Raw genomic sequence first — 25,031 nt, 5'->3', positions numbered from 1 at the left:
AAAAAATCAAAACAAGAATCAAACTTTGAATTTTGATTTTAATTTAACCCTAATTCCACAAACTTTAGTGACGGAATATTTTTATAGAATATCTCTTACTTGTAATTTTGTTTATAATACAAATGTACGTATACAATTATTTAATTATAAGACGCAAAGTTGTCCCATCAATTGCAAGTCTCTACTTTCTTGGATGCCCCCCCCTTTTAATTATTTTTTTAAAGCTATATTTCCCTAAGAAGCATCTTAGCTGCAAATAGGCAGGCACAGATATGGCAAAACGTCAACTGTATAATTATTAGAAAGTGCAGATTACGATCCTCCTAGTTTTTTAGCTTTTAAAAAATAATAGATATGTCTTATTCATTCATTAAAGCCCCTTTATATACTATTATTATATGCAAATTTGGAATAGACCTTTGAACCCATGCGTAAAAGCAATTCAATAAAATGTATTCTTATTTCTATAATATAATGATTATGGTCTTAATTTTTTTAGTTTTTTTTCTTTAGTTTATTCATCATTCCATGGACCTCCTTGTCACATTTATAATTAATTTGTAAATGATCTTTGACTCGGGAGGTGCAAATTTTTTGACATTATGAAGAAGCAACTCAATAAAATATTTTCTTATACAGGTTTTATATCACACAATAATTTACTAAATATAATATACTTGTTTAAATCAATTTCTTCACTGAAAAAAAATCTAATAATGGCCAATTGAAAAATACAAAAATATCGTATGGAGAACGTATCTGATATTGGATGACTTCTAATTAACATTTTTAATCACTTGGTACAAATTTTTCTTCTCGCTAAAGTATGACCAACAATTAAATTAAATAAACATGTTTTGAGAGTGGAGAAAAAATGTAAATGTGGTAATTAAAGAGATTAGACGTACTGATAGGAAATGAGAGAAAAATAAAATAATTTTAAGAATTCTATTAAGCCGTTGTTCATTGATAGACGAAACTCTTTTTTTAAAGAATTGGCTGAAAGTGAAGTCTTTTCCATAAAAAAAAAAAAAAAAGAAAAATCAATTATGACAGGACTATTAAGAAAGCAGTCTTCCCTTACTCTATTTGTATCGCAATTACGAAAAGGGAGCCGATGACAACAAGAAGGTGAGCATTCATCCCGTAAATCGGTTGGCGAGCTTAATTTAATTAATTTGGTTGGAATTAAATTTAGATTTGAATAGAAATTTGGTATAGAAAGTAATTGGGTATGTGAGTTCATGTACAGGAGCTCCATTATAATGTAATAATATAAAGGTGCAGTTGTAAAGATTTTGATTTTTAGTGGGGGCAATGTTGAAAATAATGGAAAGGTAGATAGATAAGAAATAAAATTATTAAAGATTAGGTGAAGATGTCGGCAAGGGGTACGAGGTTTTTTTAAGTGCCTCTGGTGACGTGGTCGCTTCCTCTCCTTTCATCCCCACGCCCGTCTCTCTCAACTTCCCTCTTTTGCCCGCATCTTTTCCCTCCATTTACCTTTCTGCCCTCTCTCGCTCTCACGCGCACACAAAGCACGTGCTCTCGTGTTTGAACCCTAAGAAGCCAGAGCTGAATCAGTCGATTTAATCAGTTATGACTCGGTGAAAACCGGCGACCCGGTACACACAGAGCGACTCCATTTGGAGCGGGGTCAATATTTTTCTTTTCCAATTACGGATTTATGTGTATTGTTTTGCATTGTGTTCCACTAGGCATCTAATTTAATCATCTTATCTTGTAAATTATAAGGGATGCCTCATAAAATTACGTGTCCAATAAAGTAGTATTTAATGGTAAGAATTTAGATTTTATATAAAATTCATACAAATTTGAACTTAAAAATGCAATTTCATGCGATAAGAAATTTTTTTGTGTTCTAATTAGAATGATTCGATTTAAATAGTATTGAATGTGAATTTACCTCCGGTAAAATAACCAAAACATCCTCTCTATATATATACTTATATATGTAAATTGTTGAATAGCAAATTCTAGTTGTTAGCATAAATAAAAATAGCTGAACAATAATTCTTCAAGGATAGCTCATGTGGTAAACTTAAAAAATTTTCGATTAAAAAATGTCAAGGTTTGAGTCTTGTGAAATATATCTTTCCATTTCTGATAATATTTTAATATTTAATAAAAAAAGGTTAAAAAAATAAAATCATTATCGCAATGAATTAGCTAATATTCGAACAAGTAAGAACTTGAAATTAAAAACTGATATTATTTTAATGTGTCATTAATTTCACAAAACTCCTCTGCCAGGCTGCCATCACTTTTGCTTTAATGGTTCTCAAGTTGAGGCTCATCAACTTTTCCGATCTTGGCTCTAATTTTGCATCATCGTCGTCATACTCTAAATAGCATGGAGCGTTGGAGGTCAGAAGTAGTACACGTATCGTTTGTACTGTACATGCAGCAGTGTGTATAAAATAAGTGGTCATAAAAAGACACTATTTTTTAGTTGGGAGGCAAGGGAGGACTGACTCCGTGGTCCACTCACTCTCTCTTAGAGTCTTTGGGAGCATGATAATTGATAATTGATAATTGATAAATGATTGTCAGCAATGGTTTGTACCAAAGAAATTAAAAGGTGACTGAGGAGGAGTCAATGGGTCATGGAAGTGATCCATTTAGGGCAAGTAATTATATGGATGGGGAGGGCTCATCATCACCCCTTCCCTCAACGCACGAAAGGAATATTATAACTACTAGATAGCCAGGTGGGGGAGTCTTCCCATTGCCGCTGCTGCCTCTACCTTCTCTCCTTTTTCACTTCTTTCCCAATTTGGTATGCAATTTATTTTTAGAAACTTTAGTGTGTTATATGATAGATTTGATGACTTTCCCTTTGATTGAAATAAACTATTGTTTTCTCAACGAGGTATTACTGCAATAATTAATATTAAAACTAGGGTTAACAAAACATTTGTTTTATTTTAATCCAAGGAAAAGTTAATTAGTGCTCAACGACAAAATGAACAGCAGCACTGATGATGATGATGATGATGATGATGATGGTGGTGGGTGAGAAATAAAGTGTAATTGGATTCCTTCCATCTGACTCTTGACGCTAGTTATAAAATATAGCTTAAAAATTATTCTGTTCATCAGACAGTTTCAGTTGGAAGATTGCTTTGGGAATGAGAGAGAATAAACTACAGTAATTATTGGCGCGACTGCAATTTCATTCTTCGGAATATGAGGCACACCAACATCTACTGAGAATGGGGATTCCACATTCTGCGATATCAAATGGAGGACAACGAAAGTAGAAGCACTGATGTTCTCTTTGACAAATTAAATGTGCTAATATACCTTACGGAAAGCCGGGGTACAGTTTTGATCCTTCATGTCTCAAAGATAAAAATAATAATGAATAAAATTGCTTGAATGAGGATGCTTCTCCTTCGTTATTATGTACTTTCATGGAAATAAAATTGCACTTCTTAGGCACAAAACAACCTTCTAGTTCTTGTTCTTGTAGAAACTAAAAGAATGTACAAGGTTTAAAAAATTCTTGGTCATAAAATGAAGCATGGACTTCCTTCAGGTTCCCATAGGGTTGTCATCATACACTGCATACAAACGTTAGAAACACTTCAGAGCCTTGCATTGCAAAGACTCCAGGGGAAAGTTCTCCTCATCCTCTAATGACTTCACAATCAGAGCCTGCTAACAGAGGCATGGGCTGCAGGACTGACTCTTCCAGGTTCAGGATAATGTCTAGTGGTTCATGGATGTTCAGCCATTGTTGGCTTTGGATCCTGTACTAGTCCAACTACAGTTCAATCAATCATTAGATGAAAGAATTTCCTCCCCCAAAATGGGGTAAAATATGGACTTTGGCCAGGGAATATGGCGTCTCCACAGGCGCAAACACTGAAGGCAATTGTCTCATTTCACGCTTTCATTCGAGTACAGAAGCAAGGTAAATTCTTTTTCACATAACATATAGACAAATATACAAAGTTTAAGATTAATGCACTAAAATACAGTGCAGTCATCTAACCATATCCAACAAGCAACTACTTCCAAGAAGTGGGGAAAGAACTGACAAGTTGTACCACGAGCAGTCACTACTATGTAACACAACATCAGCATTTCTACTTCCCAAAAACCGCACTTGAAGCCATCACTTTTTTTTTTTTTTAGATCGGACTCGTCATCATTGTTGCTCATCTTGAAGCCATCACTTGGTACATGCTGTGATACACAAATATCAACCTTGCCAACTAGAGAAGAGAAAAGGATGCAGTCCTCGAGCTCAGAGGCTCAAACTGCTCCTTCATGACTAAACGTACATATCACATAAAATTTGTGCACGCTTTATCCCTTCAACAGCCACATCGGCAAGCAATTGCCCAATTTAGTTACTACTGGGGAACACAACAAAGATTTTGTCCTCCAAGCCTACAAAGTCAACATTTTCATCTTCTTCTGCCATAATAGAGCCCACCAACTGGATGATAGTGATGATGTCGATGACGTCCGCCAGCTCTCCCACCACTTCCTTCCCATGTGCCAGCGCGGCCACCAACTCTACTGCTCCCACTAGGCATCCAGCTTGATGCTTGAGCCCCAACCCCATTAAGCTCTTCCTCTTCTCTATCATTGTACTCCAATATCAGCCTCTTAATGTCTTGTTTCTCTTCAAGCTCAGCTGCTTCCTTCTCTTTCGTGCTCTGCACAAGCGAGCAATCCCGAGGAATGTACATCTGTTTCGTTTGTTGCTTGTTACCACGTTTCACAAGAACCTTCACCTGAACCTCCTTGTTTCCTCCAGCCTCTTCATCCAGTGTCTCATCTCCACTTTCCCCCTCAACACCCCTTCCGTGGTGATCTTTGGCAGATCCCTCAAATATGTTCATTGGTATCATCATGTTCAGTGTTGGGCGAGACCGCAGCTCCAGCTTGCGTGAGTCCAAACTCTCCTGCATTAAAGATTTAAACAAAAGTTGCCCTACAAGTTATCAACAGTAACCCCATCCATTCTGTAATGACTTAAAGAAGACATATTAGAAGTTGTAAATGGTATAATCATTGCAGTGACCATCATTCTATTAAAAAAAAAAAAACCATCATTCTATTCCTCCAAGCAGCCTTATGTAATGGATAGCTCCATCTCAGATATTTTTCTTCTTTTTTTTTTTGCGAAAACCAATTACTATAAATTTGGAATGCACCCAAAACTAGCTGAAATAAAAGTACCTAAGGTTAAGTTTGGTTCGCTGGAATGTCTACTACTAGAAATTGATTGGTTAAAATAGAAGGATTTGATAGTTTACACAAAAGAATGTGCCATCACAATATAACAAATATCAATGCAATTTTTTCAAGTCCATAAAAGGAATAGACAAGGAATAACTATTTCCAAATTTCACCACGGAGTGTCTATTCCCATGTTGTATCATGTTGAATGGAATAGCACAAACTTTTGCATAAGTGACTATCTTCTCTAATCTCTAATACTATAAAAGGGATTCTCCCTTTACTATCATCTTTTGAAAATATCAAATTTATCCCTATAACTATTAATGATTATTCCAAAATACTCCTTTAACTATCCACAACTATCCCAAAATACCCTTATGACTATGTCTAATTTATCTCTATAACTACTCATAATTATCCCAAAATACACCTATAAATATCTACAATTATTCTAACATGCCTTTATACAATCTAATTTTTTTTTACTTTATTTTTTATAATTTTTAAAAAATTTAAAAAAATAGAGAGCTGTGGAGCATGCACATAGTATGTGCCCATGGCTAGTAAGAAATAAAATTATTACATCCCTAGAATTTTTTATTAAATTCTCATTGTATTCCAGCCCATTCCTAGGAATAGATATTTTGTAAACCAAATGTAACCTAAGTGGTTCCTTCCAAATAAGACATGATGATAAAATGAAGCACAAAGTGAGAGCCTATATTTTAATATTTTGCCATAAAGGTACCCCTTTACCAAATATTTGAACTAAAAATATAATCAACGTAAACCTTGCCTGCATTAGAGCCCTGAGCTCCTTGTCAAAGTCAGCTTCTTCTTGGGGGTCCACCTCCTGCACCTTCTGTCTGACATGGACTTCGTCCTCCTCATCAGAAGCAGCTCCAACCACATCATCATCATCATCATCACTGTCACATCCATCATCATGATTCAATTCATCCAACTCCTCTTCTTCGTCATGTCCCTCCGGATCAACGCTGCCACTACCTGAGTCACTATCACTGTCTCTGACTTCTTCATGCACTCCATTTTCCTCAGTACCATTTGCAAGGCTTTGCCCATTTCCTGATATGGAACGAGAGGCATTCCTAGATGATTTTTCAGTGTCAGAATGCTTCTCACTGGTGGCCTTATCAGTTGGGACAGTACGTTCATGCTCCTCAAGTTCTATAAGAGCTGCATTAACCTCTTCAATGGAGGAATAGCGGGTCATGTTGGGGCGCAATTCCGCAAATAAGTCCTACAAAGTTTCAATTCATGAGCTTACCCATACAAAGAGCTTAATCTCTGTACTTATGAAATTAATAATTTAAAATTTAAAATATATAAATTATATATTTAATTAATTAAATTATTTTGTATATTTATTAATTTTAATATTTAATGTATTTAAATGTTCATATTTAATATTTACTAGCCATGGGCACGCACATACTCCACGACTCTATTTTTTAAGATTTTAAAAAAATTGTAAAAGAAATAATAAATATTTGCAGGGATATTTTGGATAATTGTAAATAGTTATAAGGTACTTTTGGATGATTATGAGTAGTTACAGGGATAAATTTGATATAATTATAAGGTTACTTTGGAATAGTTATAGGCAGTTAAATGAGTATTTTAGAATAATCAGTGGTAGTTATAAAAATAAATTTGACATTTTTGAAAGATAAAACTAAAGGGAGAATCCAATTTATAGTATTAGAGATAATACACGAATCAAATAGTTCAATTACAAAAATATATGAATTATATTAAAATTTATTAATCTGATACATAATTCTTATGATTTAATAAGTATATTGGTCTAGAAATTTTAATTTTATGATTCATTATAATACATTTTATAAATTTAAAAAATTGTTAATAATAAACTATTATTAAATTAAAATTAGGCGAAAATAAAACTCTGTTAACCAAAATTAAGAATTTTCAGTCACGTAATAACAATAGTTCACATCGCCGCAAGCCATCCTAGAATGTCATAAAAATCCAATTATTTTTTAAGCTACATTATATATAAGCAATTTCTTATAGCATGGCAAACAACACTTCTTGTGCACAAACATGACTTCGAGTGAGAAGTGCCATAAGCATTTTTCTAAATGCAGTCAAATGGAGGCTTAGTAAATACCTGAAAGTATCTGCACCTATGGGCAGAGCCAATTTAGAATCAATTTCATAGTACAAAATTGTAGCCACTAAAATCATTCCTTGTTTGGATACTGAGCCACTGAGGTGAGAGGATGGACCTAGATAATACTGCCTACTGATGATTAGGTTACATTTGGTTGATTAAATGTCTATTTTTTACAGAAATGTTTATTTTTCATCAAGCAAATAATAATGCAAAAAGTTTTATGAAGCCACAACAAGGAATTGACAAGGAATAACAACTCTCCTATTTCACATTGGTTGTATCTTTCCTGTATAAACATGGTGGATGGAATAACAAAAAGTTTTGCACGAGTAACTTCTCTCTAAATTATTGCATCCCTATACAATTTTTATTACATTCTCATTGTATTTCATCCCATTCCCAGGAATAAATATTCCATAAACCAAAAAACATTGATGCTCCTAAATTGGATATTTTTTAATAACAAGGTTATGCTTCAGAAAATATGATGATGCATATTCCATGGATGCAAAATCCATATATGATTGGATCAGCACATACTTTTTCTCGTGGATAAAATTGATCCTATAATAGTGAATTCATATTAATCAATTACTCTTTATTGTAAAGCATGAGAATCACCCTTGAAGGAACGGTATGGGTCTGTACCAGCGGAGGAAAGTACGGTGGATAAAAATATGGCTCACATCATCATATTTTTATGACTGCCAGTCCCATCTCCAAGAATATGCACAACTCAAATTTGTTACAAAAACAACAACAACCAAGCCTTAGTCCAACTAGGTGGGGTTGGCTACACGAGTCTTCTTCCACCATTCTGCACAATCTAGAACAATATAATTCAAAAGTTGAAGTACTGCCAAATCCTTACAGTAATTCTATGCCTAGCCCTCCCCTTTTCCTGGTACAAGCATTAACTAGTTCACTCATCCTCACTTGTGCATTATTTGGCCTAAGTTGCAAGGGCCTAAAGGAAGGGGAACTTAAGCGCAACGATAAGGTTGCCGCCGTGTGACCTGGAGGTCAGTTCGAGGCGTGGAAACAGCCTCTTGCAAAGCTGCATACAATAGACCCATTGTGGTCCGCCCCTTCCCCAAACCCAGCATACGAGGGAGCTTTGTGCACCAGGCTACCCTTTTTTTTGCAAGGGCCTAAAGCATCTTTAACTGCCCTTCCCTTATCTTGTACAAGTGCCACAGCTAACTAACCACGAATGTATTCATTACTTATTTTTTTAGTAATATAATTCATCCACCTTCACATTTTTATTTAAGAAACTCTTAAATTTTGAATATGTTGCTTCTTGCTGAATTTTGGCAAAATAAATAAACAATTAATCCATCACTATGATTTATTAGAGCTGAAATATAGAAGTTGGGCCCCTTCCCATAAGTTTAAGATTGTGGGGGACAAATAATTGTGCTTCTAACGGTTCACTTACATATTTTTATGCTAAACTAACAAGGGTGGATGGAATCCAAACTTATGGGAAGTGGCCCAAATTTTATACTTTAACTTGAAAAAAATCATCGTAAAGGTTTAATCCAAACTGGGAATACTTCTAGAGCTCCAAAAGAGGCCTGCACTTGATCTTGTGGTTTTACAAAATGCGGAACAAGGAGAAAACCCTGTCACTACTCCTGAGGTCGAACAAGCACGGTATTAGGGAGTGACAATGTAATGGGGAAAAGGGGGAGAGAGATATTGCTATAATTGTATTCTCCAAGGATTTAGAATGAATATATGATTATCTGTGTTAACGTTTGTATGGTTATTCTATTGGATTTGAATAATACAAGTAGTCCTTTTTCATTATGGTGTTTTGTTGCCTTGGATTGTGATATCCCTGATTGTTATAGCCTTATTCCGTGTATGTGAATATATTGCTCGTGTGATATTATATTGTTCCTTGTTTTTCTTGAGTATTGAGACTCACTTGGTGCTAGTGCTTGCAGGCTTGAACGTGTGAGATTTGGCTGACTTGTCGAGGGAGAGCTCTCGACGAGTGCCACACAGCCCTTACTTGAGTCCCATTTTGGGGGTCCGTGACAATTGGTATTAGAGCACAGTGTGTGCGAGCACCATGTGTGGTAATATGTGAAATAAGTCGGGAAAAGTGGAGCGCATTGAGGCGCTTGAGACAAAACTTGTAACCTTGGAGACAATGTGTTGTGAACTCCAAGGGTTGGTGGCAACATTGATAAAGGAGAAATGTGTGCCAATAGAGCTTGAGGCCGCTGAAGAAAACCCTAGAAAAAATCTCTATGGGATATCAAAATTTGTAGAGAGACTTGAGGAACTTGAAAAATTCATTCCACGTGTGAAATTCCTGGAGAAAAGGCCAAGAGAGCTTGAGGTCTTCCAGAGGAGTATCAAACAGTTAGAAGCCTTTGAGAGTAGGCTAGAACATATTGAGGGCATATTGCCATCTCTTTCATCCCAACGGGAAGAGCCAATAGAGCTTGAGGCCTCCTTACGAGAGCTATCGGATAATTTTGATTTCCTTGCAGAAGATGTTAAGGAGTCCATTACTGCTTTGAAGGAAGATTTGAAGGAGATGGGCAATGTTCAAAGTGTTGTGGACCAGGTTCAGAGGGATTTACAAGAGATGACGGTGAAAGTGAATGCAGTGGCACAGATAGCCCGAAGGTCGATTGCAGATCCAAGTGAGGGTTTTTGATTGAAGGTACCGGAACCTAAAAGTTTTGGGGGTACGCGAGATGCAAAGGAACTAGATAATTTCTTCTTTGATATGGAGCACTACTTCATGTGCTCACGAGTTGATCTAGAAGTGGAACGGGTAAATATGGCAATCGTATACCTGGTTAGGGATGCCAAATTGTGGTGGAGAACTAAATGGAATGATATTCAGCACAATAAGTGTTTCATTAACACTTGGGAGGGGTTGAAACAAGCGTTAAAGATCCAATTCTACCCAGAAAATGTGAAGTACATAGCACGGAGCAAGGTAATAGAATTGCAACAAACCGGCTCAATAAGGAGTTATGTACGAGAATATCAGGCCTTGATGTTGGACATCATAGACATGACCGAATCAGATAGACTATTTCATTTTCTCCACAGTTTGAAAACATGGCCAAAGAATAAACTGCACCGGCAAGGTGCTAGTGATCTCTCTTCCGCCCTCGTTGCTGCTGAACGGTTGGATGATTTTTCAGACAATTCTGGGAAGCGAAATTTCCCCACGTCCGCCAATAATGATTCCAAACCCAATAAAGTATATAAGCCAACAAATGGGAGAAGTGACAGAGAGACAAATAGTTCTTGGAAAGATAAAAGAGTGCCCATGAATAGGGAAGTGGAGGGTTGAACAAACAGGTGGTGGAGAGCGTCGGCTGCCGGTCTCACGTTTTCTTTGCATGGGACCGCATCGAGTGGCGGAGTGCCCTGAACGAAAGGCTTTGAATGCTCTGAAGGCCCTTCGAGGGGAAACCGAAACCCCAACAGCTACCCCAGAAGAACAATAGAATATAGTGGGAGCATTGAGATTTTTTGGGGCATTAGAAGCGCCAAGTAGTTACCAACAAGTCTCAGGAAAAGAGCTTAATGTGCGTTGATCTACTTTTGAATGGAAAAAAAATCAAGGTCATGATTGATATAAGGGCCACCCATAATTTCATTGCTGATTCAGAAGTCCAACGGTTAGAATTACAAGTAGATAAGAATGTGGGGAAGTTAAAAGAAGTGAATTCTCAAGCATTAACCACGGTGGGAGTGGCACCTAAAGTAGCCTGCCAAATGGGGTCGTGGTCTGGAACAATTGATTTCACCGTGGCACCCCTCGATGACTTTGATGTGGTATTGGGGATGGATTTTCTTAAAGTGACACGTTCAATGCCGATCCCAGCTGCGGATTGTCTTGTGATAATGGGAGATACACCTTGTACGGTCCTCGCAGCCTACAACAATTTTGATGAGAAGAAGTTGTTTCTAGCCCTCCAATTCAAGAAGGGAGTAAAAAGGGGAGAACCTTCTTTCGTGGTTCTACTGGTAGTTTCAAAAAATGAAGCGATAGAGGAATATCCGGTTGAAATTAAGGAAGTTTTAGAAGAGTTCAAGGAGGTAATCCCTGAGCAGCTACCTAGGGTTTTACCACTTCGACGACAGATTGACTACAAAATTGAGCTTTTGTTGGGGGTAAAACAGCCAGCACGTGCCCCTTATCGAATGGCGCCGCCTGAGTTAGCTGAACTTAGAAGGCAACTAAATAATTTAATTGCAGCAGGATTCATCCACCCATCAAAAGTACTTTTTGGGGCCCCAGTGTTATTCTAGAAGAAACAAGACGGCAGTTTGCGCTTGTGTGTAGACTATCGAGCTCTTAATAAGGTGACAGTTCCCAACAAGTATCCCATTCCACTGATTGCCGACATTTTTTACCAATTAAGTACAGCTAAATATTTTACTAAACTGGACTTGAGATCGGGATATCATCAAGTGCGTATTGTAGAGGGAGATGAACCTAAGACCACTTGTGTCACCCACACATCCTTAGAAGAACATAAAGATCACCTTCGGAAGATTTTTCAAAAACTCATAGAAAATCAGTTATATGTAAAAGGGGAGAAGTGTGCTTTCGCTCAAAAACGTATTAAATTCTTGGGGCATATCATTGAAGAGGGCCAGATACGGATGGATTCAGCTGAAGTACAAACCATCAATGAATGGCAAGCACCTACATCCATTAGAGAACTACGATCCTTCTTGGGCCTAGCCAAATACTATCGAAAGTTTATAAAGGGGTACTCTAGACGAGTTGTATCGTTAACAAATTTACTGAGGAAGGGGGTACCGTGGGGTTGGTCAGAAGACTGTCAATCAGCATTTGTTGAATTAAAGGAAAAAATTATAATAGATCATGTGCTAATCCTTCGTGATGTGACAAAGCCATTTGAAGTACAAGCAAACGCCTCAGACTTTGCATTAGGGAGAGTTCTTTTGCAGGAAGGGCATCCAGTTGCTTTTGAAAGTAGAAAATTAACGGGTGTCGAACGGAACTATACAGCTCAGGAAAGGAGCTTCTTGCGGTGGTACACTGTCTCCAGGTGTGAAGGCACTATCTCTTAGGATCCAAATTTGTGGTAAAAACTGATAACATGGCCGTTACTCACTTCTTGTCTCAACAAGGACTATCTTCAAAACAAGCCCGTTGACAAGAGAAGTTAGCTGAATTTAATTTTAACTTTGAATACAAAGCAGGGAAGACGAATGAAGTGGCTGATACTTTAAGCAAAAAAACCGAATTGGCAACATTGAAACTCATAAGTCATTTATCAAATAGTAGGGTGGCGTTATATTTGAAGAATCTTATCAGGGAACATTTAAGTACAGACCAGCAGGCGCAAACACTAAGCAAACTGATAGAAGAAGGGAAGACACAACAATTATGGGTAGAAGATGGACTGATAATTACTAAAGGCAGGAGAGTCTATGTGCCTAAAGCTGGAAACTTAAGGAAAACTTTACTAAAAGAATGTCATGATACATTGTGGGCTAGTCATCCAGGATGGCGAAGAACTCATGATTTGATTACACAGGGGTACTATTGGCCAAATATGCAAGATGATGTGACGAGTTATACCAAAACTTGCTTGATCTGTCAACAAGATAAGGTGGAAAGAAAGAAGACCTCAGGTTTGTTGGAGCCATTGCTAGTTCCTCCCAGGCCATGAGAGAGTGTCTCTTTGGACTTCATTTCCTCATTGCCAAAAGTGGAAGAGTATGACACAATTTTGGTGGTGATTGACCGGTTATCAAAGTATGCAACTTTCGTACCAGTCTCAAAGCCATGTTCAGCAAAGAAGATAGCTCAGCTATTCTTCAAGCATGTGGTGAAATATTGGGGTGTTTCAGAAAGCCTAATTAGTGATAGGGATGTCAGATTCACTGGGGGATTTTGGGGTGAACACTTTCGCTTGATGGGTTCAAACCTTAATCTGTCCACCAACTACCACTCGCAGACAGATGGTCAAACCGAACGCTTTAAGGGGACGTTGGAAGAATACTTGCGACATTTTGTTAACTCAAATCAGAAGAATTGGGTTACTTTACAGGACACGGCACAATTTTGTTTTAACTCTATGAAATCTTCTGCGACTAATAAAAGCCCTTTTGAGATTGTGACAGGTCAACAACCAATTCTCCCGCACACTCTGGATGGTTCATACAAAGGAAATTGCCCGAATGCATACCAATTCACAAAGAATTGGTTGCAAACATCGAAGTCACCCGAGCTTAGTTAGAAAAAGTATCGAAGTGCATGAAGAAATGGGCTGACAAAGGGAGACGACCACAACAATTTGAAACTGGAGATCTGGTTCTTGTAAAAGTGCCACCAAAGACATTTCGATTTCTTCACGGCAAGGATAAAAGGCTAATACGCCATTACAAAGATCCAATCAGAGTGATCGAGAAGGTGGGACATGCATCTTATCGGCTTGAACAACCAAAGTGGATGAAAAGCCACAGACGACCAGTCCATCCTGTGTTTCATGTAAGCAATTTAAAGTCATGCCACACAGATGAAGCAAATCCGCACCGACAAAAGATAAGGAGATCAACAATTTCCAAAAGGCAACCTGTAAACAAAGATGTCCAGGAGATCATTGCAGACAGAGTCATCAATGCAGAAGGTCGTCAACAGCAACAATATCCGGTTCAGTGGATGGGGCTGGGGAAAGAAGAGAATAGTTGAGAAAAGGCAGAAAACCTTCAGCATGCTATACAAAAGATTAACGATTTCAGAAATTCGAAAACAACCACATCAGCAGAGTGAGAATGTCTTCTACAACACATCGACAAGGACGTCAATAAAATGAGTTGGGGAGGATGTTAGGGAGTGTGACAATGTAATGGGGAAAAGGAGGAGAGAGATACTGCTATAATTGTATTCTCCAGGGATTTAGAATGAATATATGATTATCTGTGTTAACGTTTGTATGGTTATTCTCTTGGATTTGAATAATACAAGTAGTCCTTTTCATTATGGTGTTTTGTTGCCTTGGATTGTAATATCCTTGATTGTTATAGCCTTATTCCGTGTATGTGAATATGTTGTTGTGTGGTATCATATTGTTCCTTGTTTTTCCTGAGTATTGACTCACCTGGTGTTCGTACTTGCAGGCTTGAACGTGTGAAATTTGGCTGACTTGTCGAGGGAGAGCTCACAACGTGTGCCACACGGCCCTTACTTGAGTCCCATTTTGGGGGTCCGTGACACACAGCAGGTTCATCTCCCTTTTGGAAACTAACAGCAAAGGCTGGAGGCATTTGATCTTCCCAGATGGTTTTGATTCGAAGTGGTAGCACAAAATCTCTAATGCTGTAAGCCTGTAATTGAATTGGGTCGACGCCTGCTTCTACCCTCTTTTTGGAAGCCCAAAACCAGGCAGCAACGCAGACCCTTGTCCCACTCCTCAAGCTGGGAGGTTTTGAAGATCTCAGCCTCTGTTGCAGCCCCTGGGAGTCTGCAACAACTCAGCCATGTACCACTGCACCTGCCCTTACTGTGGCGAACCCCATTCTATTGATCTTGAAAGCTGATCAGCTGCAAGAAACTCATGGGTTGGGGAAGTCATCTGGACTACTGCAATCTTTTGTCAGTATAGTTGAGAAGAATAGCATAGGCTTGGGCAAGCCTAAGCTTTTCTCCTCCTTTGTCGAGCTAGGGACAAAACTGAAAGGTACCCTGTTCAAGGGGCCTCTTCCCTTTGGCCTCCCTGCTTCCAAAACTTCCCCAACAATCAAACCAAATGCTTTCAGTCCCTTTAATTTCCACAAAAGGCCCTTCCTTGTAAGCTGAGAAGACTTCAATCCTCTGGAAAAAGCCTGATATTGGGCCCCACTCACAGCTCCTACCTTCTAGTGACAGCGAGGAGGAACCAGATTCATGGCCTCCAATTACACAGGCTGGTGCCACTGATTTATCCTTAATTCCAGCTCCTTCAAACCACCAACAAACCAGTCCCAGTCCGGCTGATTCCCAGGACACCCCCAACTTTGAAACACTAAATGGAATATACCCTGAATGCACACATTTTAATGAGCAGGTCTCTGAGTGGGTGTTACACAGAAAATGAAAATGATCAGTAAAGCCATCGGCATGTTTAGATGGCTTTGAAGACAGGGCTCTGAAATTGTTTGAAGAGATTGAAAAGAAGAGAGGAGGCACAAAAAATCTATCAGCAGCAACAAGAAACTGGACACAGACGGAGTTGAAACGCCTGGAATGTTCGGTTAAATATGATAAATTGGGTGGAAGCACAGATTTGGTGGAGGCAAGCAGCAGCCAGATTTGCACTACTAAGTCACGTCAAGGAAAATACATTTCCTGGAATGTGAGGGGAATAAATGTCAAAGACAAAAAGATTCCAGTCAAATCCTTTCTTAAAGAATGGAGAGGTGACATTGTCTGCTTGCAAGAAACTAAAGTGGAAAAAATGGATCAATTCCTAGCAAGAGATCTTTGGGGATGGAGAATTGTTTGGATCTCCCTTGGTGCTGTGGGTAACGCATGAGGCATCCTCGTTTTGTGGAATCTCAATGTTGTGGAGACGATCAATCATTCAATCAACTCCGTCTGTCTCGTTGCAAAAATCTGGATGATAATTTTCTATGGGCTCACTGGGTTTTATGGCCCAGGTAAAGGACCCATAGACATTTGTCTTGGACTGAGCTCTTGGAGATTAAAAGCTGATGGAATGTGCCTTGCGTTATTGGAGGAGACTTCAACATGGTGTTGCACCCATATGAAAGAAGTGGGGGTAAAGTAGAGAACAACTGCAAGAGAGTTCAGGGACTTCACCAATGTGAATGCCCTCATTGATCTCCCATTCATTGATGGTGCTTTCATTGGCCCAACTCTGGAAGTACACCTTCCTTGTCAAAAATAGATAGATTATTAATCTCAATGAATTGGGAAACACAATTCCCCAAAACCACTCAAGAGCTCCTTCCTAGACCCACGTGGATCACTTCCCTATCCTCATTGACACGGAGGTAATCAGATGGGGATCAACCCTATTCTGCTTTAAAAAGATGTGGTTAAAGCACAATGGCTTCGCAGACCTCATTAAGCTCCGGTGGCCCACACTTCATGCTGAGGGAAAAGCTAGCTTTGGGCTAGCTTCAAAACTGAAGGGGTTGAAATAGAAGCTCAAAGTTTGGAATAAAAGAAAATTCGGGAATACTCAAGCCAAGAAGACCAATATTCTTAACGACATCAAGATCCTTGCTGAACAAGAGCTAAGACAAGGGCTTAGTACTGACGAATGGTTGAAGAAAGAGCTAACCGAGTTTTGAACAGAGGCTATTAGCCTTGAAGATATCCTCTGGAGGCAGAAATCTAGAGCCTTACGGCTCAAGGAGGGAAACCAGAACACCAGATTTTTCCACCAAACTGCGAATACCCATTGCAGACTGAACACCATTTCCAGCATTGAAATTGGGGAGAACACCTTAACTAAGGAAGAAGAAATCAAAAGGGAAATCTGTAACTTTTATAAAGCTCCTTACTCTAATTCCAAAAGATGGAGACCTGTAGTGGACCGCATCGACTTCAAACTATAAGCCCCTCCACCATGGAATGGCTTGAGAGACCTTTTGAGGAATTGGAAATCCTCCATGCCATATGAGAATGAAATGGAGACAAAGCGCCAAGGCTAGATGGGTTCTCCACATCATTCTTCCAATCATATTGGGGCAAGCAAGCAAGATTTTATCAACACTTTTGAGTTCTTTAGATTGGATAGATTTGTGAGCAGCATCAACGCCACTTTCCTTACCCTGACCCCAAAAAAACCCGGTGCAACCAACATTAAGGACTTTTGTCCAATTAGCTTGGTGGAAAGTATTTATAAGATCCTTGCCAAAGTCCATGCTATGAGGATCAAAACAGCCACTCCAGAAGTCATTGGGCAATGTCAACGCACCTTTGTGGCGGGAAGACAGATCATGGATGCAGCCCTGAAAATCAAGGTCTTAAATTTCGATTTTGACTAAAATTTTGAGGCCACAAAAACACAAAAATATGGAAATTTCAATATCGATTTTGATTTTAAAAATGAAGGAAATTACTAGTGAAGCATGGAATTTTTTTACCGAACTCTAGAAAATGTCAATAAACATAAAGATTTAGAACTAAATTATTATAAATGAAATACATCAATGACATGTATGGGATGTATAAGGTGCAATAAGTGTGATATAGACATATAGTAATCTTATTAAACATATTCAATTAAAGTAAATGAAATCTATAAATTAATTAAATATTATTTATCATACAAACACCAATAATTTAAATATAATTGAAAAAATAAAATGTTGTAGCTAGTATATAACTTTAATTTTCCATGCAATTTTGTAAGTATGACAGCTATCATTTATGTCCTTATTGCAAGAATCTTTAGTTTCCATAAATAATAATAATAATAATAATAATAATAATAAGATTAATTAAAGAAAAAAAATCTAGGGGATCATATCTCTAATTTTAAGTTAGGGGAAAATTTTATTTATAATTAAAATTTTGCCAAATTTGCTGAAATTTTGAATGATTTGGTGAAATTTCAATCAAAATGATTGCCATTTTGATTTCGAGGTTGGCGGAAACCAGACATTTCAATAAAAATTTCAAAAATTTCATGGAAATTTAAAACCATGCTCAAAGCTAATGAGGTGGTGGATACTTATAGGAGGGAAAAGAAAAAGAGGTAGAGGTGCAAGCTTGACATGGAGAAAACCTTCAATCATGTTGACTGGAACTTTCTTCTCTAGACACTTAGTAAAATGGGTTTGGGGGAGCAATGCTCATTGCATCAAAATACCAAGTTTCTTAGTGTTAATCAACGGGCACCCTACTAATTTCTTTCACTCCTCTAGAGGACTGAGAAAGATACCCTTTATCCCCCTTTTTGTTCATTGTGGTGAATGAGTTGTTGAGCCTCCTGTTGAAAACAGCTACTGGAGAAGGGCTAATCAAAGGCCTTAGAGTTGGCAAGCACGAAAGGTCCATGGAGGTCACACATCTCCTATTCGCAGATGATGCTATCATTTTTTTGTGAGGATGACCCTCTCCACATTCTGAATCTGAGACGTATCTTGGCAGGTTTTAAGGCAGTTTTGCTTTAGAAAGTGAACCTTGGAAAAAGTGAAATTATTCCGGTTGGAGAAACTGTAGATTGGCCTGTCCTTGCTGACGTTCTAGCCTGCAAGATGGGACTTTCCCTATTAACTACCTTGGGCTACCTCTTGGCACCAAATTCAAAATAAAGGAATGTACGGCCCCATGATTGAAAAATTCGAAAAAAGGCTGGCTGAATGAAAAAGGAATTTTTTTCTCAAAAGGTGGCAGACTCTCTCTCGTTAAAAACACCTTGGGAAATCTCCCATTAACTTCACGTCTCTCTTTCCCATTCCGGCTTCAATTGCCATGAAACTTTAAGGAATTCAAAGGAGGTTTATTTGGGGGAGCTTCAGGCAGATTTCAAATTTTACCTTGTCAAATGGGGCATGGTGAAGCAACCCATTCCTTTAGGACGCTGGGTTTGAAGCCCCTCCACATTTCCAATAAAGCCCCTTTTTAGGGAAATGGCTGTAGAGATTCATGATTGAGAAAGATCACCTTTGGCGGGGAATCATTGCCATAAATATGGGCTCAAACATAATGATTGGATCTCCCAAGCTAGCAAAGGACCAAACGAAGTAGGAGTGTGGAATTTCATCAGGAAAAGCTGGATAGATTCCTTTCTTGTATTAGATTTCAGGTGGGGAATGGGAACACTATTTATTTTTGGCATGATGCGTGGCGAAATCAGGAAGCCCTCAGTGTCTTATTTCCAGCCATTTACAACTCGACCTGCAACAAAATTCCTGCATCAACATCCCCTTCCTTAGAAATGTGGAAGATTGGGAACTCAACCAGCTCACAGACTTCTACAATTTTCTTTACAACTTCCAACACCATAATTGTACTGATCTTCCAGTTTGGCCTTCTAACTGGGGCCAAGAGGTAGCCCAAGGTAGCTAATAGGGAAGGGGGTCTTCACCATTAGATCCTTCTACAGGACACTTTTCCCTTTGGAGTCATGCAGATTTAATTTCCCTTGGCCTCAGATTCGAAAGACTGCTGGCCCCACAAAAGCTGCCTCTCTTATCTAGGAGGCAACACATGGTAAGATCTTGACTTTGGATAATTTGCAACGAAGGGGTCTGTTAGTTGCCAACAGATGTCCCCTTTGCATGGCTGCTCAGAATCAGTAGAGCACATCCTCCTTCATTGCACTTGGACCAAGAATGTTTTGAATATGGCGTTGACTCTGATTGGACAACGGTGGGGTATGGCTAACTCTGGGCCTGGAAAGGGATTCAGGTGACAAAAGAGAAGAGAAAAGCTATGTCCCTCATTCCCCTTGCAATTTTCTGGTGTGTTTGGAAAGAAAGGAAGAAAAGTGTTTAAAAATTCGACCTCAACACTCCAGGTCAGAAAAGAGCACTTGTTTACTATGGTCAATAACTGGCATAGTGGGACTGCTTTTAATGACTATAATGTATTCTTTGATTTTGGTGACGCCATTCAGTGTGCTTGAGTTTTTGTACTACGGGTCGGCATCCCCTTGATGCCTTTTCAATAATTTTTCCTCTATTTAGGCCACATAGTGCACCTGTGAGGAAGAGTGACTTGGTTATTGTGGGGGGCAGTAGAAGGCTAAAAATAACTTGGGAGGAGATAGTGAGTAAGGATTTAATATCCTTGAATCTATCAAAAGAAATGGTCTAAGATCGCATAAATTGACGGAAAAGAATTCATATAACCGACCCCACCTAGTGGGACTAAGGCTTGGTTTTGTTGTTGTTGTTGTTGTATCCAATATATTTACTCACTGCTGGATTAGTGTTACAATATATATATATATATATATATATATGGATTTACTCATTGCTGGATTAGTGTTGCAGCTGTTGCCAAATTTGGACGGAGAAGGGAGGGGGGGGGGGGGGCAGTCATCACCATGCATAGACATTCACCAGGAATTTGTTTTGTGCAAACCATGTTTAAATTAAGCATGCTTCCAATGCTTCGTTGCCTTGTACATGGTGGCATGATTTTTCTCCAAAGCTCATGACAAAAACATATTAGTTGACCAGCTATTGCACCGGTAATGCCATGCTTTGTGTCACGGTCCGACTATTTTCACACCGTTGTGAAGGGCTATGCGGCGCTAGCTAAAGCACTCTTGTTTAACTAGCTAGCCTATCGTTTACCAACATTCATCCACAAAGCACTTTCATTAGCATTCATTCAAATAGTAGCGGAAACAGTAATCAATTCATGAAAGTCGTGATAAGCAAGCAGTAAACATTGAAGCAAACGTAATTCATTAACAAATCCTTCGTTGACATGGTGTACTTAGCGAGGGAGGCAAGTAAGCTAAGCACGTTGACAATTTCTAGTGAGTTTTACAATGACCGATTCACCCTCCCCTAAAGAGGTTTTTATGTAATTATCATCCTGACACTAGGAAACATCAAAGTGACCGAGGAGTCATACTGCCTTATTTGGCATACAAAGACACTACTAGTAGAAAATAACCCTACACTAGTATTTATATGATGGAAACCCATCTCAAGCACACGAGATAAGCGGTCACAGGCAAGCATAATGCCCTGAACAAGCTTAACTCGTGACATTCTCCCCCACTTATGCAGTCGACGTCCTCATAGACTTTTGGCGATAGGTACATTTTGAATTTGTCCACGAACGGTTGAATATCTTCCGCAGAAATCCAGCTGATTTCTTTGTCATCAAGGCATTTCCACTTCACTAGGAACTTCTGCCGCTTCTTCCTTAAAGATATGAATTTTCTGCTTACAAGGATCTCTTCAACGTCATGTGTGTCAAGTTGCACTATCTTCAACTCTACTCTGTTGAACTGACTTCTGCTCAAGTCATTGGTTTTGGCGCTGAATGGCTTGAGGCAGCTGACATGAAACTGCGGTCTTCTCCCCTTATCTGCCCACTTCTTCATCTGCTCAGAAGCTTTCTCCAGATAGGCTTGGGCAAACTCTGCATTCTGTTTCCCTTCACTGGTGAAGATGTACGCCCTGGGACTCTTTCGTCTGTACAACTCGCCCACTGTGTGAGGTAACAACGACAGCTAGCCTGTAACAAACTCAAAAGGGCTCTTGTTGGTTGTTGAGCATCTTTGGGCGTTGCTACAAAATGGAGCCACATCAAGTAGTTGCACGCCATTCTTCTGGTTGTCGTTGACACAATGGCACAAGTACTCATATAGTAGCTCTCTGAATCTTTCCATTTGTCCGTCTATCTATCGGTGATAACTTGAAGAGATGTCAAGATGTGACCTGAATATCCTAAAAAACTCTCTCAAGAAGTTGTCAGTGAACATTAAATCTTGGTCACAAATAATAACTTGGGGAACACCCCAATGTTTCACAATAGTCGCAAGGAACAATTGTGTCGTCTCCTCTGCCAAACAGTATTTTGGTGCGGCCATGAAAGTACCATACTTCTTCCGCTCCCCCTTGTCTTGTTGGCAAGTGAGACAAGTTTTGGTATAATCAACCACATCATCCCACGTGTGCGGCCAATAATACCTCCCCAATAGTCCTGTCATTGGAGTCATTCTCCGCGAATACCCCTCAACGAACTTCCTGTAGTATTTAGTAAGGCCAAGAAAGGAACGCAACTCCTTCACTGTCGTGGGGATCTTCCGTCCTTGAATCATCCTTACCTTCTCCATACCCCTCTAGATACGACCTTATTCAACCACTTGACCAAGGACTTTATTGCTCCGCCGAGCGAAAGAGAAATTCTCCTTCTTCACATCCAAACTGTTTCCCCTCAGCTTGTCAAACACCTTCTGTAGATGCTCTTCATGTTTCCTCTGAAACAACACCAATGCTCCCAACAGTGTTTTGGAAGGGCGAACACATCCCGCTTCCAATTCATCAAGTTGTTTCCCCAACTCTACTATCTCAAGAGGCACAATCCGACATGGCCCTTTAGCAGGTGGTTTCACTCCTGATAACAACTCGATCTTATGCTCCACAGTCCATCGTGAAGGCAAATTGTGAGGCAACTTATCCGACAACACCTCCTTGTACTCATCCAACACCGTTTGGATGGCTGTGGGCTCCAACTCTTGGCCTACTTCTTTGTCTACCACCATCGTGGCTAGACGTGTCTGCTCACCCTGACCCAATCCCTCATTGAGTTGTATGGCTGAAAGGGACTTCCCGTCGTCTCCTTTCGTTGCAACGACTTGCACCATGCACGAGTGATCTCCCATCAGACACAGGGAACCAGCCGAAGGCATCAGCACTGCCCTCATCCCCCTTAGGAACTCCATTCCTAGAATGACTGGAAAGTCATCCAATGGCATCGTTGTTAAATTCGCATGACCTTCCCACTATCCAACCTTTACAGTCACTTGCTTGGCTACTCCTAGAGTAGGTTGGGGTACAGAGTTAACTACTTTCATGCGTCCTGTATACTTCTCTAAGGATAAGTTGAGTCTTCATGCTTCCAACTGCAAAACAAAATTATAAGTAGCCCCCGTATCCACCATAGCGCGAGTACTCTTCCCATTTATCCTCAACTCCACAAACATTAACCCTTTTGCTCGTGTAACTTTTGGTGTTTTTTCCTACTTTTCCAATGCGCTCACCAACCGCATTGAACCCATCCTCGGGGCATCATCCTCTTCCTCATCGTCTTCCACTGCCTGCTCTGCAATGGAAGCCTGTAAAGCATTAAGTGATGCTTTGTGAAGGCACTCAAAAACTCTATGAGGCCCACTACACAAGTAGCACGAAATTTTACTCTTCCCCTTTCCATTGGGTGTGTTAAACCCTTGAGACGACGAAGCTTCCTTTGAGGTTGATGATTTAGAGTCGGCTCCCCCACTCTTAGGTTTGCCCTTCTTGAAAGACTTTCCACTGTTTCCCTCTTCGCCAAACCGTTTGGATGAAACGGTCTCATCACCACCATAGTCCGTCAAGCATTCTGCAGGAGCTTGTGCAGTTGACAAGTCTTGAACCCTTTGCCTATAAAGTTCAGTTTTTGCCCATGGTTTCATCCCTTCTAGAAAATAGAACAACTTGTCCTTCTTCGACATATCCCGAATATCCAACATCAAAACAGAAAATTGTTTCACATATTCCCTGATCGACCCCGTATGCTTGAGATCTCTCAGTTTTCTCCTTGCATTATACTCAACATTCTCACGAAAGAATTGGGCCTTGAGCTCTCTCTTCAAGTCTGCCCAACTATCAATTACACAGCTTCCATTCTCAATTTCTCTATACTTGGTACGCCACCACAGTTTGGCATCACCAATCAAGTACTGGTCGCAGTATCCACCTTTGCCTGTTCTGAGGCCATCCTCACAACGCGAAAGTACTGTTCCACATCAAACAAGAAGTTCTCTAATTCCTTGGCATCTCGGGTATCCCCATACATCCTGGGTTATGGCACCTTGGTCTTGCTAACTCCCAGAGTGTTGGAATTCCCCATAACAAGAACCATCACATTCATCTTTGCATCCAAATCTACCATCCGGGCCTACAAAGTTTCTACAGTGTGGTGAAAGTCCTCTGACATTTCACTTGTCAAACTTGCTTGATGCTACTGTGATCCCATCACTTCGTCAACAAGTCCCCTCAGTTGGGCCATCTCGTTGGCCATATTGTTGGTTGTCTCTTCAACCTGTGCTTAAAGTGCACTGATTCTTTCAGCGTTGTTTGGTGCCATGGTCACTTACCAAAACTTCTCAAATCCAACAACGAAGGCAATCGAATTCACGTAGCAACTCAACCTTGGGCTCTCACCAAGTGTCACCGACTTGGCTCTGATACCAAATGTCACAGTCCGACTATTTTCACACCGTTGTGAAGGGCCGTGCGGCGCTAGCTAAAGCACTCTTGTTTAACTAGCCAGCCTATCATTTACCAACATTCACCCACGAAGCACTTTCATTAGCATTCATTCAAATAGCAGCAGAAATAGTAATCAATTCATGAAAGCCGTGGTAAGCAAGTAGTAAACATTGAAGCAAACGTAATTTATTAACAAATCCTCCGTTGACATGGTGTACTTAGCAAGGGAGGCAAGTAGGCTAAGTACGTTGACAATTTCTAGTGAGTTTTACAATGACTGATGAACACTCACCCTCCCCTAAAGAGGTTTTTATGTAATTATCATCCCGACACTAGGAAACATCAAAGTGACTGAGGAGTCATACTACTTTATTTGGCATACAAAGACACTACTAGTAGAAAATAACCCTACACTAGTATTTACATGATGGAAATTCATCCCAAGCACACGAGATAAGCGGTCACTAGCTCATGACACTTTGCTTTGGCTAACATGGGTTGAATCCAAAGAGCCAACATGTGATTAGATAGGTCGTTGCCAAGCCTATTGGTGGAATTTTAAAATGGAGAAGGGAGGAACAAAGTTGAGTTAGTTGCAATGGGAAATCACTTTTGGTTCATCCTCCTACACTTATCATTTCTTGATTTGCATTGCTATGAAAGGGTTTTGTGAGTATTTCACAAGTTGCAGGAGGTGATCATTTACACTACTTGTAACATACTCATC

The 25,031-nt window shown here is 39.5% G+C and overlaps 1 protein-coding gene across 4 annotated transcripts in view; it reads right to left on the bottom strand.

Annotated features, from left to right (window-relative positions):
* Positions 1–3,892: 3,892 nt before the first annotated feature.
* LOC131167087 (regulator of nonsense transcripts UPF2) overlaps positions 3,893–25,031 on the bottom strand; it is a 62,208-nt gene continuing 41,069 nt past the window's right edge. For 2 of the 4 annotated variants that reach the window (XM_058125881.1, XM_058125882.1), the window contains exons 17-18: positions 6,015–6,484; positions 3,893–4,938 (exon numbers count right to left, since the gene is read on the bottom strand). In XM_058125881.1, the coding sequence (XP_057981864.1) occupies positions 4,440–4,938; positions 6,015–6,484 (969 nt within the window). In that variant the 3' untranslated portion in view covers positions 3,893–4,439. Of the gene's footprint in view, positions 4,944–6,014; positions 6,485–25,031 lie in introns of all 4 variants that reach the window. The other 2 variants (XM_058125879.1, XM_058125880.1) reach the window with 1 other exon arrangement.

The sequence above is a fragment of the Malania oleifera genome, chromosome 10 (assembly GCF_029873635.1).
Source record: "Malania oleifera isolate guangnan ecotype guangnan chromosome 10, ASM2987363v1, whole genome shotgun sequence".
NCBI classification, from domain to species: domain Eukaryota; kingdom Viridiplantae; phylum Streptophyta; class Magnoliopsida; order Santalales; family Ximeniaceae; genus Malania; species Malania oleifera.
This window is presented reverse-complemented; position numbering and strand designations above follow the sequence as displayed.